Source organism: Mobula hypostoma, chromosome 4, assembly GCF_963921235.1.
Source record: "Mobula hypostoma chromosome 4, sMobHyp1.1, whole genome shotgun sequence".
Taxonomy (NCBI): domain Eukaryota; kingdom Metazoa; phylum Chordata; class Chondrichthyes; order Myliobatiformes; family Myliobatidae; genus Mobula; species Mobula hypostoma.
The window spans coordinates 26,252,422-26,265,818 of NC_086100.1; the positions used below are offsets into that span (position 1 = coordinate 26,252,422).

The 13,397-nt window shown below is 42.9% G+C and overlaps 1 protein-coding gene across 11 annotated transcripts in view; it reads left to right on the top strand.

Moving 5' to 3' along the window:
- The window catches only part of LOC134345188 (transcription factor Dp-2-like), a 273,052-nt gene that overhangs the window by 229,587 nt on the left and 30,068 nt on the right, over window positions 1–13,397 (top strand). For all 11 annotated transcript variants that reach the window (XM_063045426.1, XM_063045429.1, XM_063045431.1 and 8 more), the window contains 2 exons: window positions 936–1,004; window positions 12,640–12,791. In XM_063045426.1, coding sequence (XP_062901496.1) covers window positions 936–1,004; window positions 12,640–12,791 — 221 coding nt within the window. The remainder of the gene's footprint in view (window positions 1–935; window positions 1,005–12,639; window positions 12,792–13,397) is intronic.

Here is a 13,397-nt window from a genome sequence, read left to right on the forward strand (position 1 = left end):
CCTGTGCCGATGGAGATTGTGGAGGAGGTGCTGTTGCCCATGTGAACTGACTGGGGTCTGCAAATGAGGAAATTAAGGATTCATTTGCATAAGGGGGTATTGAGGTCTAAGTATTTGGGCTTATTGATTAGTTTTGAGGGGTTGATAGAGCTGTAGTCATTGAAGAGCATCCTGTTGTATGCATCTTCACTGTGCAGATGTTCCAGGGCTGAGTGAAGAGCCAATGAAATGGGATCTGGATGTAAATGCTATTGGACAATAGTCTTTGAGGCAAGTTATCGCATTCTTCTTGGGCACTGGTATGATTGAAGCCTGCTCGAAGTAGATTGCTACCTCAGACTGCAAAGTAAGAGATTAAAAATATCAGTAAATACTCCAACCAGTTGATTAGCACTGATTTTCAGTACTAGGCCAGATGCTTTCTTGGGCTACCCTCCTGAAGGATGCTCTTGACGTCAGCCTTGGAGACTAAAATCACAGGGTCGTCGCGGGCTCTGAGAGTTCACAAAGTTTCCTCAATGTCCTGTTAGTGAAAGCGAGCACAAACGGCACTGAGCGAAACCTTGTTGTCACATACTGTATACCACTTGGTTTTACTCTGTTGGAGGTGATGGCGTTCAAGCCTTGCCGTAGTTGTCAAACATCCTTCTGTGATTAAATTGCCACTTTGCATGTGAGATGCTTTTCCAGAGGTTGCACCTGGACCTCTTGTACCTTCCTTCCCTGGCCGCCAATCTACCCTCAGCAGATTGGAGAAAGAAACATAGGAAACCCTCAGCACAACCTCTCCAATTATTGCCAAATTATAGGCAGTTCTGAGCCATCTGGGCCAGTTGAAAGAGACCAGAGCTATTCAGTTCCAATATTATGTTGTCTTTTCCAAAGGATAACAATTCCTGCTACATTTTGTGCTAATACAACTATCTAATTTTCAGGTGGAGAAGCAGAGGCGAATAGAGCGAATCAAACAAAAAAGGGCTCAACTAGAAGAATTGATACTACAGGTAACAAATACATCTCCATAGAACATCTGCTCTGATGTTTGCTTGAATAATTACATCTATGTTGCTTGTGTTTGTATTTGAAGTGCAATTAACTTTTGAACCATTGAGTTGAGAAAAAAATAGATGAAGAGGGTAAATTAACATAGGAAGGATTTTTTGAACAGTTATGTATCATATCAAGTTGCTCTTACTGGAATAATGTACAAACATGGAAATAAAACAAATTTGGCAATAGTCATGCTGCACAGCTATAAATACTCGAACCTCAAATTTGTTGCCTGTTTAAAATAAGATTGTGATTATCTATTGAGAGAAAAGATCTGCTAACCTGCCTACATTAATAAATGTTACATTTATGTTTCCTTGGCCCATTTGCCAAGTTTCCCAATTACATTCTGAACACTCCATAGTATGTTCTTTGGCCGAGAGTAGCGGGGTAGTGAACCAGTTCTCAGCCTTGTGTCAATATAACTTTTGAGCCGCCCTCGAAAAAATGTTCTAAAAATATAAATTCTGTCTTCAAAGCAGCATGTACAAAATGCTGGAGAAACTCAGCAGAGCAGGCAGCATCTGTTGAAAAGAATAAACAGTCGATATTTTGGGCTGAGACCCTTCATCAGATATGGCAGTCCTGATGGAGGGTCTCGGCCCGAATCGTTGACTGTTTATCTCTTCCATAGTTGCTGCCTGGCCTGCTGAGTTCCTCCAGCATTTTGTGTGTGTTGCTTGGATCTCCAGCATCTGCAGGCTTTCTCATGTTTGAAATTCTGTCTTCATCTATTTTTCTTGCTCAATTTTGTCTTCCTTCCCACAGTGCTGCTTGCTTCCACTAATAACTTTATCCAGATGTACTTCTGAAATTTGAAACATACTGTATTATTTTGAACTCAAAACATTTGTATTACTCTGCTCAAAATCCAATTTATTTGTTATCTCGGCTAACATTTCCTTTGGAATCTTGTCATCACTGACCCTGTTGAGGCCCTGAGATGATTTCCTTTATTATGTTGCCTGTATGCTACAGTTAACACAGGCACTGCAGTTAGCATTGCCGCTTCATGGCTTCACCCTGATGTCAGTTCTGTTTATTTGGAGTTTGCATCTTCTCCCCATAATCGAGTTCAAGTTTATTGTCATTTAACCATACATATTTATACAGCTGAATGAAACATTGTTCCTCAGGGGGCCATGGTGCAAAACACCATACATGCAGTCTCACACAGTACGTATAGTTATGATCCATCACATGAGGTCACAAATTAATATCATGACCCTAAGTGGCATGGCTTGAAGTTTGACTTAAAGTATGAGGTGTGTGTTTATGTAAGGCAGTATAATGTTATTGGCACTATTGTAATAACACTATTATATTGTATAAATATGTGAATCAGCAGCAATAAAAGATGAAAAGTGAGCAGTGCAGGATGAGACTGTGTCTGTGAGTGGAGCAGTGGGAGGGGGGGTATGGCAGGGCATTCAGACGGGGTGTACATTTGTACTGGGGGGTCAGCAGGGTGTTAAGAAGCCTAACAGCCTGACAGCAGAAGCTGTTACCCATCCTGGCAATTCTGGTACCTATGCTGCGGCACCAATGGCAGGAGGTCTGAGAGATTGTGGGAGGGATGGGAGGGGTTTTTGACAGTGCTGGAGGCACTGCATATGTAGTGCTTCTGATGTATGCCCTGGGGGGGGGTTGCAGAGAGACCCCCATGATGTTTCAGCAGTCATCACTACCTGTTGCAGGGTCTTGTGACCTGATGCCTTGCAGTTTCCATACCAGACGGTAGTGCAGCTGGTCGGAGCATTCTAGATGGTTCTCCGATAGAATCTGGGGAGAATGGGGGAGGGGAGCCTCACTTGCGTCAGTATCCTCAGGAAGTAGAGGCACTGCTGTGCTCTCTTGGCTAAAGAGGTGTTATTGAGGGACCAAGTGAGATCATCAGTAATGTGCACACCAAGAAACGTGCTCCTGACTCTCCACAGAGATGCCATTGATGTCCAGTTGGGAATTTTGGCTGCCTTATTTAAAAAGAGTAGATATTCTAGCACTGGAAGAAATTCACTGGGAAGAGAGAGTTGTTCTTTCATGCACAGGAAAAACTGAACCGGTATTCTTTGGAGTTTGGGAAAATGAGGGATGAACTTATTGAGTAAATATGTTTTGACTGCTGGGAGAGTATTGTATAATGACACATAGTTACAAGATAATTAGCAGTCATTTGAAAGTGGATAACATTCTCCACTGGCAGAAGCTGGCAAATCTCTGGAATACTCTCACCCAATGGGTGGGTTGTGGAAGCTAAATTACTAGAGGTACTCAAAAGGGGAGATAAATAGGTTTCTTAGAATGTCAGGGAATTGAGGGTTATGGAGAACTCCTGCAGAAGGGAAGCCAAGGTCCTGGGCAGATCAGTCACAATCATACAGAATGGCAGAGCAGGATAGAGGTGTTGGTCGGCATACTCCTGCTCCTATTGGCTTGTGTTGTTCCACTAGTGCTAGTTGGTAGGCAGTAGGCAGAAGATTCAAGCCACTGAAAACTCCGAGGGTTCCAATATTCTAAAATAAGCTTGCAGAGAGATTTAGACCAGTTAGAAGAGTGGGCTGAAAGATGGCAGATGGAGTTTAATGCTGAAAAATGTGAGGTGCTACATTTTGGTAGGACTAATCAAAATAGGACATACATGGTAAATGGTAGGGCATTGAAGAAAGCAGTAGAACAGAGGGATCTAGGAATAATGGTGCATAGTTCCCTGAAGGTGGAATCTCATGTAGATAGGGTGGTGAAGAAAGCTTTTGGTATGCTGGTCTTTATAAGTCAGAGCATTGAGTATAGAAGTTGGGATGTAATGTTGAAATTGTAAAAGGCAATGGTGAGGCCAAATTTGGAGTATTGTGTACAGTTCTGGTCACCAAATTATAAGAAAGATGTCAATAAAATTGAGAGAGTACAGAGGAGATTTACTAAAACGTTGCCTGGGTTTCATCTCCTAAGTTACAGAGAAAGGTTGAACAAGTTAGGTCTTTATTCTTTGGAGTGTAGGAGGTTGAGGGGGGACTTGATAGAGGTATTTAAAATTATGAGGGGGATAGATAGAGTTGACGTGGATAGGCTTTTTCCGTTGAGAGTGGGGGAGATTCAAACAAGAGGACATGAGTTGAGAGTTAAAGGGTAAAAGTTTAGGGTAACATGAGGGGGAACTTCTTTACTCAGAGAGTGGTAGCTGTGTGGAACGAGCTTCCAGCAGAAGTGGTTGAGGCAGGTTCGATGTTGTCGTTTAAAGTTATATTGGACAGGAAAGGAATGGAGGGTTATGGGCTGAGTGCAGGTCGGTGGGACTAGGTGAGAGTAAGAGTTCGGCATGGACTAAAAGGGCCCAGATGGCCTGTTTCTGTGCTGTAATTGTTATATGGTTATATGGTTGAAAATATAATGATAAAGAGGTATTTTAATAGAAGGCTGAGGCAGCCATGGGTGACAAGGGAAGTCAAAGACAGCATAAAAGCAAAAGAGGACAAACTCAGTAACATGGCAAAAATTAGTGGGAAGTTTGAGGATTGGGAAGTTTTTAAAATCCAACAGAAGGCAACTTAAAAAATCATAAGGAGAGAAAAGATTAAGTATGAAGATAAGCTAGCCAAAAATATCAAAGAGAATACTGAACGTTTTTTTCCAGATATACAAAGAGGGCAAGAATGGACTGCTGGAAAATGATGCTGGAAAGGTAGCAGTGGGAAACAAAGAAATGGCGGACAAAGTTATTAAATATTCGTCAGTGTTTACTGTGCAGTATGCCAGAAATTGGAGAGTGTCAGGGGGCAGAAGTGTAGTTGCCATTACTAATGCAAGGTGCTTGGGAAGCTGTAAGGTCTGAAGGTAGATTAGTCATCTGGGCCAGATGGTCTACACCCCAGGTTCTGACAGAGATGGCTGAAGCGATTGTGGAGACATTAGTAATGATCTTTCAGGAATCATTAGTTTCTGGATTGTTTCCCAAGGATTAGAAAATTGCAGATGTCACTCCACTCCTTAAGAAGGAGAGAGAGAGAAGAAATGAAATTATAGGCCATTTATCCTGACTTCAGTGGTGGGGATGATGTTTGGAGCCTCAGTGGACCAAATGGCAAGCTCCTGTGTTTGAATAAATCAGTGTTTAAATTCTACAGTGACACTTTATATATGTTATTCTATTTAGTAGGCTATAGCCCTTCAAGCCACGTTGCCCTAGCAGCCCCGCAGCCCCGCAGCCCTGATTAACTCTAAACACGGGACAATTTACAATGACAATTAACCTACCCGGTACGTCTTTGGACTGCGGGAGGAAACCAGAGCAGCTGGGGAAAACCCATGCATTGCACGAGGAGGACGTACGGAATGGTCCTTACAGAATGGTGCCTGAATTGAACTCCAAGCTCCAGAGTGTGCCGAGCTGTAATAGCACCATGCTGACCACTGTGCTACCGTGACGTCAGGGATTTGCATTGTTCAGGTTAACACTGTAACTAAGTTGTGTTTCTTTTTCCCCCTCAATGGTTAAAAGGCAATGCTTGATTTCTAATCGGTGACCTGTCACTGGTCTATTTCCAAATTATGGCACTTAATGGGGTTTACTGTTTCTCCTTCAGCCTCGTTGTCAGCCAGTCAAATAGCGCAGGACACAAAAACTTGGCCTAGTTACTTTCCCAGCTGCATTTCAGCAATAAAGTGGTTAATAGGTTAATAGACTGCTGCAATTGGCCTTCTGTTAATGGATTCCCATTAATTTGTTGTTAATGGACAGGTGAGAGAGAATAGGTTGCAAGGAAGTAAAAGAAGGAATAGAATTGTTCTGAGAGGTGATGGAATAAATGGCTTTCTTTGTCACATGTGATACATAGAAAGGATATGATATTGAGAATTCACTTCCTCATGGTATCCCTCTGTTTGAAGAGATTCTGCAGATGCTGGAAGCGTTGAGCAATTCACAGTGTGCTAGAGGAACTCAGTAAGTTAGGCAGCATCTATGATGGGGAATAAACAGTTGATGTTTTGGGCCGAGGCTCGTCATCAGGTCCTATTGAAGGGTCTCGGCCCAAAACATTCACTTTATCCCCTCTGTCAGTGGTGCCTGACTTGCTGAGTTCCTCCAGCACTTTTGTGTGCGTGTCCCTCTGTTTAATGATAAATACTGGGCAAACTCAAACACTAGTAATTTGGTTTCATGTTTTGAAATCTGCTTCTGATCATAAGGAAAGCATATTGAGAGATGAGCAATTCAGAATTGTTTTTGAGTGAGGGGGAATAAAATCTTTATCTGCATCATAATCGTATGGTGGCATATTTTGGGAAAGTAGTGGGAGAAATCAAGATCTTTTTATTTCAAAAACAGACTTATAATTTAAAAAACATACAAAGGAAGAAATTGTGCAAAAACGTTGACATTCATGTTCGTTAAAATAAGTAATGTGAACTTTTAAAGGAAAAAAACACTAACAAACCAGAGATCAAAAAGCTCTCTGACACACAGCTGCTGGGGACGAACAGGAGCACGGGTCCCTTGCATCTTTCAAAGTTCAAAGTTCTCCACATCCTCTCTGCAAATCAACAGTCTGCAAAGAGTTGGGGACTGTCTCTTAACCATTGTAGCCATCCCAGGGCAGCGTACTTTGGGAAGGCTCCGACTGGGAGAGCCCTCTCGCCACCAGCCAAGTGAGGCCTTCGGGCTTGTTGCTCAGATCTGGTGATGAGGTATTCTGCCAGATGGTTTAGAGTTAGACCATCTGCCTAGGGAACAAACCTGTGGAATCTACAGAGCCCTCATCCCGCAGTGTCTTCAGTACGTTCTGTACTGACCACTGCCTGATAGACTTGTGGTCAAAGGAACTTATTTGAAAGAACTCTTCCACAAAGGACAAGTAGTATGGGAACATGCTACCCAGTAGCATGGGTCTCTGCGTGGTAATTGGGACAGGCTTGTCTTCCACAACACTAGGGATAGGTAGGAACCTAGTAAGTAGTGACACTTGATACCCACATACTTTTTGGTCCACACGCTGCTTGATACAGACACAAAGGTGGATACACTTTTGCCCCCACATTCTCAGGAAATGTGTGCAGCATAACCCAGTGGACTTGCTACATCTTGGACATTCAAATAAAATTAAAGATGTCTTGGGTAATTATTGTGGCAGGCGGAGAAGCGGGGAACAGATCAGAGGTTCATCAGGTACAGAAGCCCTGAGAATATATCTCACCTGATAAGGCCATAAGACATAGGAGCAGAATTAGGCCACTACTCAGCATGTCAAGTCTGCTTTGCCATTCCAGTATGGCTAATCCAATTTTCCTCTCAGCCCCAATCTCCTGCCTTCTCCCCATATCCTTTCATGTCCTGACCAATCCAAGAGTCTTATCAACCTCTGCCTTAAATATACATAAACACTTGGCCTCCACAGCTGCCTGTGGTAAAGAATTCCACCAGTTTACCACTCTTTGGCTAAAGAAATTCCTTCTTATCTCCATTCTAATTGGATGCCTCTTTATTCTGGCCTTAGACTCTCCCACCATAGGAAACATCCTCTCCACTTCCACTCTATTAAGGCCTTTCACCATTCAATAGGTTCAATGAGGTCACCCCTCATTTTTCTGAATTCCATTTAAGACAGGCCCAGAGCCATCAAACGCTCTTCATATGTATGACAAGCCATTCAGTCGTGGAATCATTTTCGTGAGCCTCGTTTGAACCCTCTTCAGGTTCAGCACATCTTTTAAGATAGAGGCCCAAAGCTCTCACAATACTCCAGTGCTTTATAAAGTCTCAGCATTACATCCTTGCTTTTATATTCTAGACTTCTTGAAATGAATGCTAAAATGGCATATGCCTTCCTCACCACAGACTCAACCAGCAAATTAACTTTTAGGGAATCCTGCACAAAGATGCCCAAGTCTCTTTCTGCCTCCGTTTTTTGTATTTTCTCTCCATTTAGAAAATAATCAACCCTTTAATTTCTTCTACGAAAGTGTATGACCATACACTTCCCAATATTGTGTTCTATCTGCCATTTCTTTGCCCATTCTCCTAATCTGTCCTCCTATAGCCTCCCTACTTCCTCAAAACTACCTGCCGCTCCACCTATCTTCATATTGTCTGCAAACTTTATAACAAAGCGATCAATTCCATCATCCAAATCACTGACATATAATGTAAAAAGAATTGGTCCTAACACAGACCCTATGGAACACTACTAGTTACTGGCAGCCAATCAGAAAAGGTTTTCTTTATTCCCACTCTTTGGCTCCTGCCAATTAGCCACTGCTTTGTCCATGCTAGAGTCTTTCCTGTAATACCATGGGCTCATAGCTTGTAAAGCAGGCTCTTGTGTGGCACATTGTCAAAGGCCTTCTGAAAATCCAAGTACACAACATCAACTGATTCTCATTTGTCGATCCTGTTTGTTATTTCTTCAAAGACTTCCAACAGATTTGTACGGTAAGATTTTCCCTTGCAGAAACCATGCAGAAATCATGTGCTTCCAAGTACCCTGAGACCTCATCCTTAGTAATCGACTCCAACATAGAAACATAGAAAATAGGTGCAGGAGTAGGCCATTCGGCCTTTCGAGCCTGCACCGCCATTCAGTATGATCATAGCTGATCATCCAACTCAGAACCCTGTACCTGCCTTCTCTCCATACCCCGCTGTTTCCTTTAGCCACAAGGGCCATATCTAATTCCCTCTTAAATATAGCCAATGAACTGGCCTCGACTGTTTCCTGTGGCAGAGAATTCCACAGATTCACCACTCTCTGTATGAAGAAGTTTTTCCTAATCTCGGTCCTAAAAGGCTTCCCCTTTATCCTCAAACTGTGACCCCTCGTTCTGGACTTCCCCAACATTGAGAACAATCTTCCTACATCTAGCCTGTCCAATCCCTTTGGGATTTTATATGTTTCAATAAGATCCCCCTCAATCTTTTAAATTCCAACGAGTATAAGCCTAGTCGATCCAGTCTTTCATCATATGAAAGTCCTGCCATCCCAGGAATCAATCTGGTGAACCTTCTATGTACTCCATCTATGGCAAGAATGTCTTTCCTCAGATTAGGGGACCAAAACTGCACACAATACTCCAGGTGTGGTCTTACCAAGGCCTTGTACAACTGCAGTAGTACCTCCCTGCTCCTGTACTCGAAACCTCTTGCTATGAATGCCAGCATACCATTCACCTTTTTCACCGCCTGCTGTACCTGCATGCCCACTTTCAATGACTGGTGTATAATGACACCCAGGTCTCGTTGCACCTTCCCTTTTCCTAACTGGCCACCATTCAGATAATAATCTGTTTTCCTGTTTTTGCCACCAAAGTGGATAACCTCAGATTTATCCACATTAAGTTGCATCTGCCATGAATTTGCCCACTCACCTAACCTCTCCAAGTCACCCTGCATCCTCTTAGCATCCTCCTCACAGCTAACACTGCTGCCCAGCTTCGTGTCATCCGCAAACTTGGAGATGCTGCATTTAATTCCCTCATCTAAGTCATTAATATATATTGTAAACAACTGGGGTCCCAGCACTGAGCCTTGCGGTACCCCACTAGTCACTGCCTGCCATTCTGAAAAGGTCCCGTTTATTCCCACTCTTTGCTTCCTGTCTGCCAACCAATTCTCTATCCACATCAATACCGTGTACTTTAAGTTTGCACACTAATCTCCTGTGTGGGACCTTGTCAAAAGCCTTTTGAAAATCCAAATATACCACATCCACTGGTTCTCCCCTATCCACTCTACTAGTTACGTCCTCAAAAAATTCTATGAGATTCGTCAGACATGATTTTCCTTTCACAAATCCATGCTGACTTTATCCGATGATTTCACCGCTTTCCAAATGTGCTGTTATCACATCTTTGATAACTGACTCTAGCATTTTCCCCACCACCGATGTCAGGCTAACCGGTCTATAATTCCCCGGTTTCTCTCTCCCTCCTTTTTTAAAAAGTGGGGTTACATTAGCCACCCTCCAATCCTCAGGAACTAGTCCAGAATCTAAAGAGTTTTGAAAAATTATCACTAATGCATCCACTATTTCTTGGGCTACTTCCTTAAGCACTCTAGGATACAGACCATCTGGCCCTGTGGATTTATCTGCCTTTAATCCCTTCAATTTACCTAACACCACTTCCCTACTAACATGTATTTCCCTCAGTTCCTCCATCTCACTAGACCCTCAGTCCCCTACTATTTCCGGAAGATTATTTATGTCCTCCTTAGTGAAGACAGAACCAAAGTAGTTATTCAATTGGTCTGCCGTGTCCTTGCTCCCCATAATCAATTCACCTGTTTCTGACTGTAAGGGACCTACATTTGTCTTAACCAATCTTTTTCTTTTCACTTATCTATAAAAGCTTTTACAGTCAGTTTTTATGTTCCCTGCCAATTTTCTCTCATAATCTCTTTTCCCTTTCCTAATTAAGCCCTTTGTCCTACTCCGCTGGACTCTGAATTTCTCCCAGTCCTCAGGTGAGCCACGTTTTCTGGCTAATTTGTATGTTTCTTCTTTGGAATTGATACTATCCCTAATTTCCCTTGTTAGCCACGGGTGCACTACCTTCCCTGATTTATTCTTTTGCCAAACTGGGATGAACAATTGTAGTTCATCCATGCGATCTTTAAATGCTTGCCATTGCATATCCACCATCAGCCCTTTAAGTATCATTTGCCAGTCTATCTTAGCTAATTCACGTGTCATACCTTCAAAGTTACCCTTCTTTAAGTTCAGAACCTTTGTTTCTGAATTAACTATGTCACTCTCCATCTTAATGAAGAATTCCACCATATTATGGTCACGCTTACCCAAGGGGCCTCTCATGACAAGATTGCTAATTATCCCTTCCTCATTGCTCAATACCCAGTCTAGAATGGCCTGCTCCCTAGTTGGTTCCTCGACATGTTGGTCCAAAAAACCATCCCGCATACATTCCAAGAAAGTCTCTTCCTCAGCACCCTTACCAATTTGGTTCACCCAATCTATATGTAGATTGAAGTCACCCATTATAACTGCTGTTCCTTTATTGCACGCATTGCTAATTTCCTGTTTAATGCCACCCCGAACCTCACTACTACTGTTAGGTGGCCTGTACACAACTCCCACCAGCGTCTTCTGCCCCTTAGTGTTATGCAGCTCTACCCATATCGATTCCACATCCTCCCGGCTAATGTCTTCCCAGCCACTGAGGTCCGACTAACTGGCTTGTAATTTCCTTTCTTCTGCCTCTCCCTTCTTGAATATTGGAGTGTCATTTGCAATTTTCCAGTCTTCCGGAACCATTCCAGAATCTAGTGATTCTTGAAAGATCATTACTAATATCTTCACAATCTCTTCAGCCACCTCTTTCAGAACCCTGGGGTGTACACCGTCTGATTGAAGGCTTTCTCCTGGACCAAGCTAAGTTCCCCTTTGCCCTGCATGTATCCCTGAGCAGCAGGAGGATTTCAGATATTTTCCTACTTGGTGCAGTGCAGGTTTGGTCCGGGTGGATCACCAGATGGCAATCGCCGTGGACGGGATATTACACTGCATATTCAACAGTGAATTGAGAGTTTGTGATGTCATCTCCCTTTCTCCCTTCTGCTTGTTGATGAGTGTGATGATGCCCTTCCTCATAGTCTGACAAGCTGCCAGCCAGAAGCACAGCGTAATACGCTACCATCAAGTCCAGGCCCATCCAGACCCACACAGCTGAGTACAACTGTGCCAGTAAGCCATCGCCTCCTGGTGTTTTATTTGTGGCCAGGGAACGGAAGGAGCTTGTCAACTCCTTCGGGGTTCAATGGCTGATCCAGATATCGTCTTTACATCTCAGTCAGAGGACAGGGAGTTCTGGGAGGATATGTTGTCTGTAGCCTTTCTGTTATACCCACTGGCACAGAAGGATCTGCAAATGCTCCGTACCTCTCTCTGTGAGGCCGATACTGGGGCATCCTCTTCCTGGATCCATGCTTGTTTTATTTGACAATCGAATAATATGTTGAACGCAGTAAGGTGCATATGGGAGCCTGGAAAATGCCAGTAACTTTAAACATGGTGTGTGTTTAATGGTGCCATAAATGGAAGAAGTTTCTGATTTTACTTTGATGTTTTGTTTCACCATCTCACCATCCTGAAAAAAGTAATCTCTTCATGGAGGAAGTAGGTGACAGACATGAAGTTTAAAACAGCAGGATTAAAAACTGTTTATTGTACGATCTTCGTCTATTTAAATATCAACCAATGACGTCATAAAATAGAGATGCTAGAATATCAAAATCCTTGCACAAAACACTTTTAATTGATCGGCGGCAGAATGAATCACTACTTTTCCATGTTGTTCTAATTAATGCTTTTCAAGCTGCAGCATATGAATGTGAACCGGGCTATCTTTGTAATTGCACAATTTTTGAGCTACCTATGTCCCTCCCTTCCTTTCTTTTTGATCTATTGCAGTAACTATTTTCCCTTTGATTATATTTATAAGATTCTGTTCTTTGCCTATTTTTGCTCTTATTTTGATTGAGTTTTTTTTGCAAAGTGTTTATGCTGTTCCAACTTCTTTTCCATTTAGTTTTAGTCTGTAGTTAAAATTTGAAGTCTTTTCCTCCCCCCCCCCCCCCGCCGAAAGCAAATCGCATTTAAGAACCTGGTACAGAGGAATCGACAATTGGAACAACAGACGCAGAGTCCCCCTGCACCGAACTCGACTATTCAGCTGCCTTTCATCATAGTCAACACCAGCAAAAGGACTGTCATCGACTGCAGCATCTCCAGTGATAAGTGAGTTCTTAAATATATGAAGAGCATTAATTGAGTTCAGTTTAACCTACTCAGTGCTTGGTCTACATGTCCTTAACTTTGCCATGTTGCTAAGGTACGTTTATGCCATAGCATCCGTGGGTTCCTTTCAGATGGGCAGCAGGATCATGGATCAGTCTACTGCCACAATGAGGGCACTCTCGGGCTGTTGGAGGAACACCTCATATCCTGTCTCATTAGCCCCCTACCCCTTCTCTCTTTTTCCAATCCCATTCTGGTTACCCTCTCACCCTTTCTCACCTGCCTGTCGTCTCCCTCTGGTACCCCATCTTTCCTTTCTTCCATGGTCTACTCTCCTCTCCTATTAAATTCTCCTTCTCCAGCCCTTTTACCTTTTCCACCTATCACCTTTCCTGTCACTTGGCTTCACCTGTCACCTGTGCTCGTTCCCCTCTCCCCACCTTCTTATTTTGGCTTCTTCCCCTTCCTTTCCATTCCTGATGAAAGGTCTTGGCATGAAACGTCAACTGTTTATTCCCTCAGCACTTTATGGGTGTTGCTCAGGATCTTGAATTGCCTGCTCATTAGATACCAGGTCATTAGAAGGTCATTCTGTTAATTGAGAAG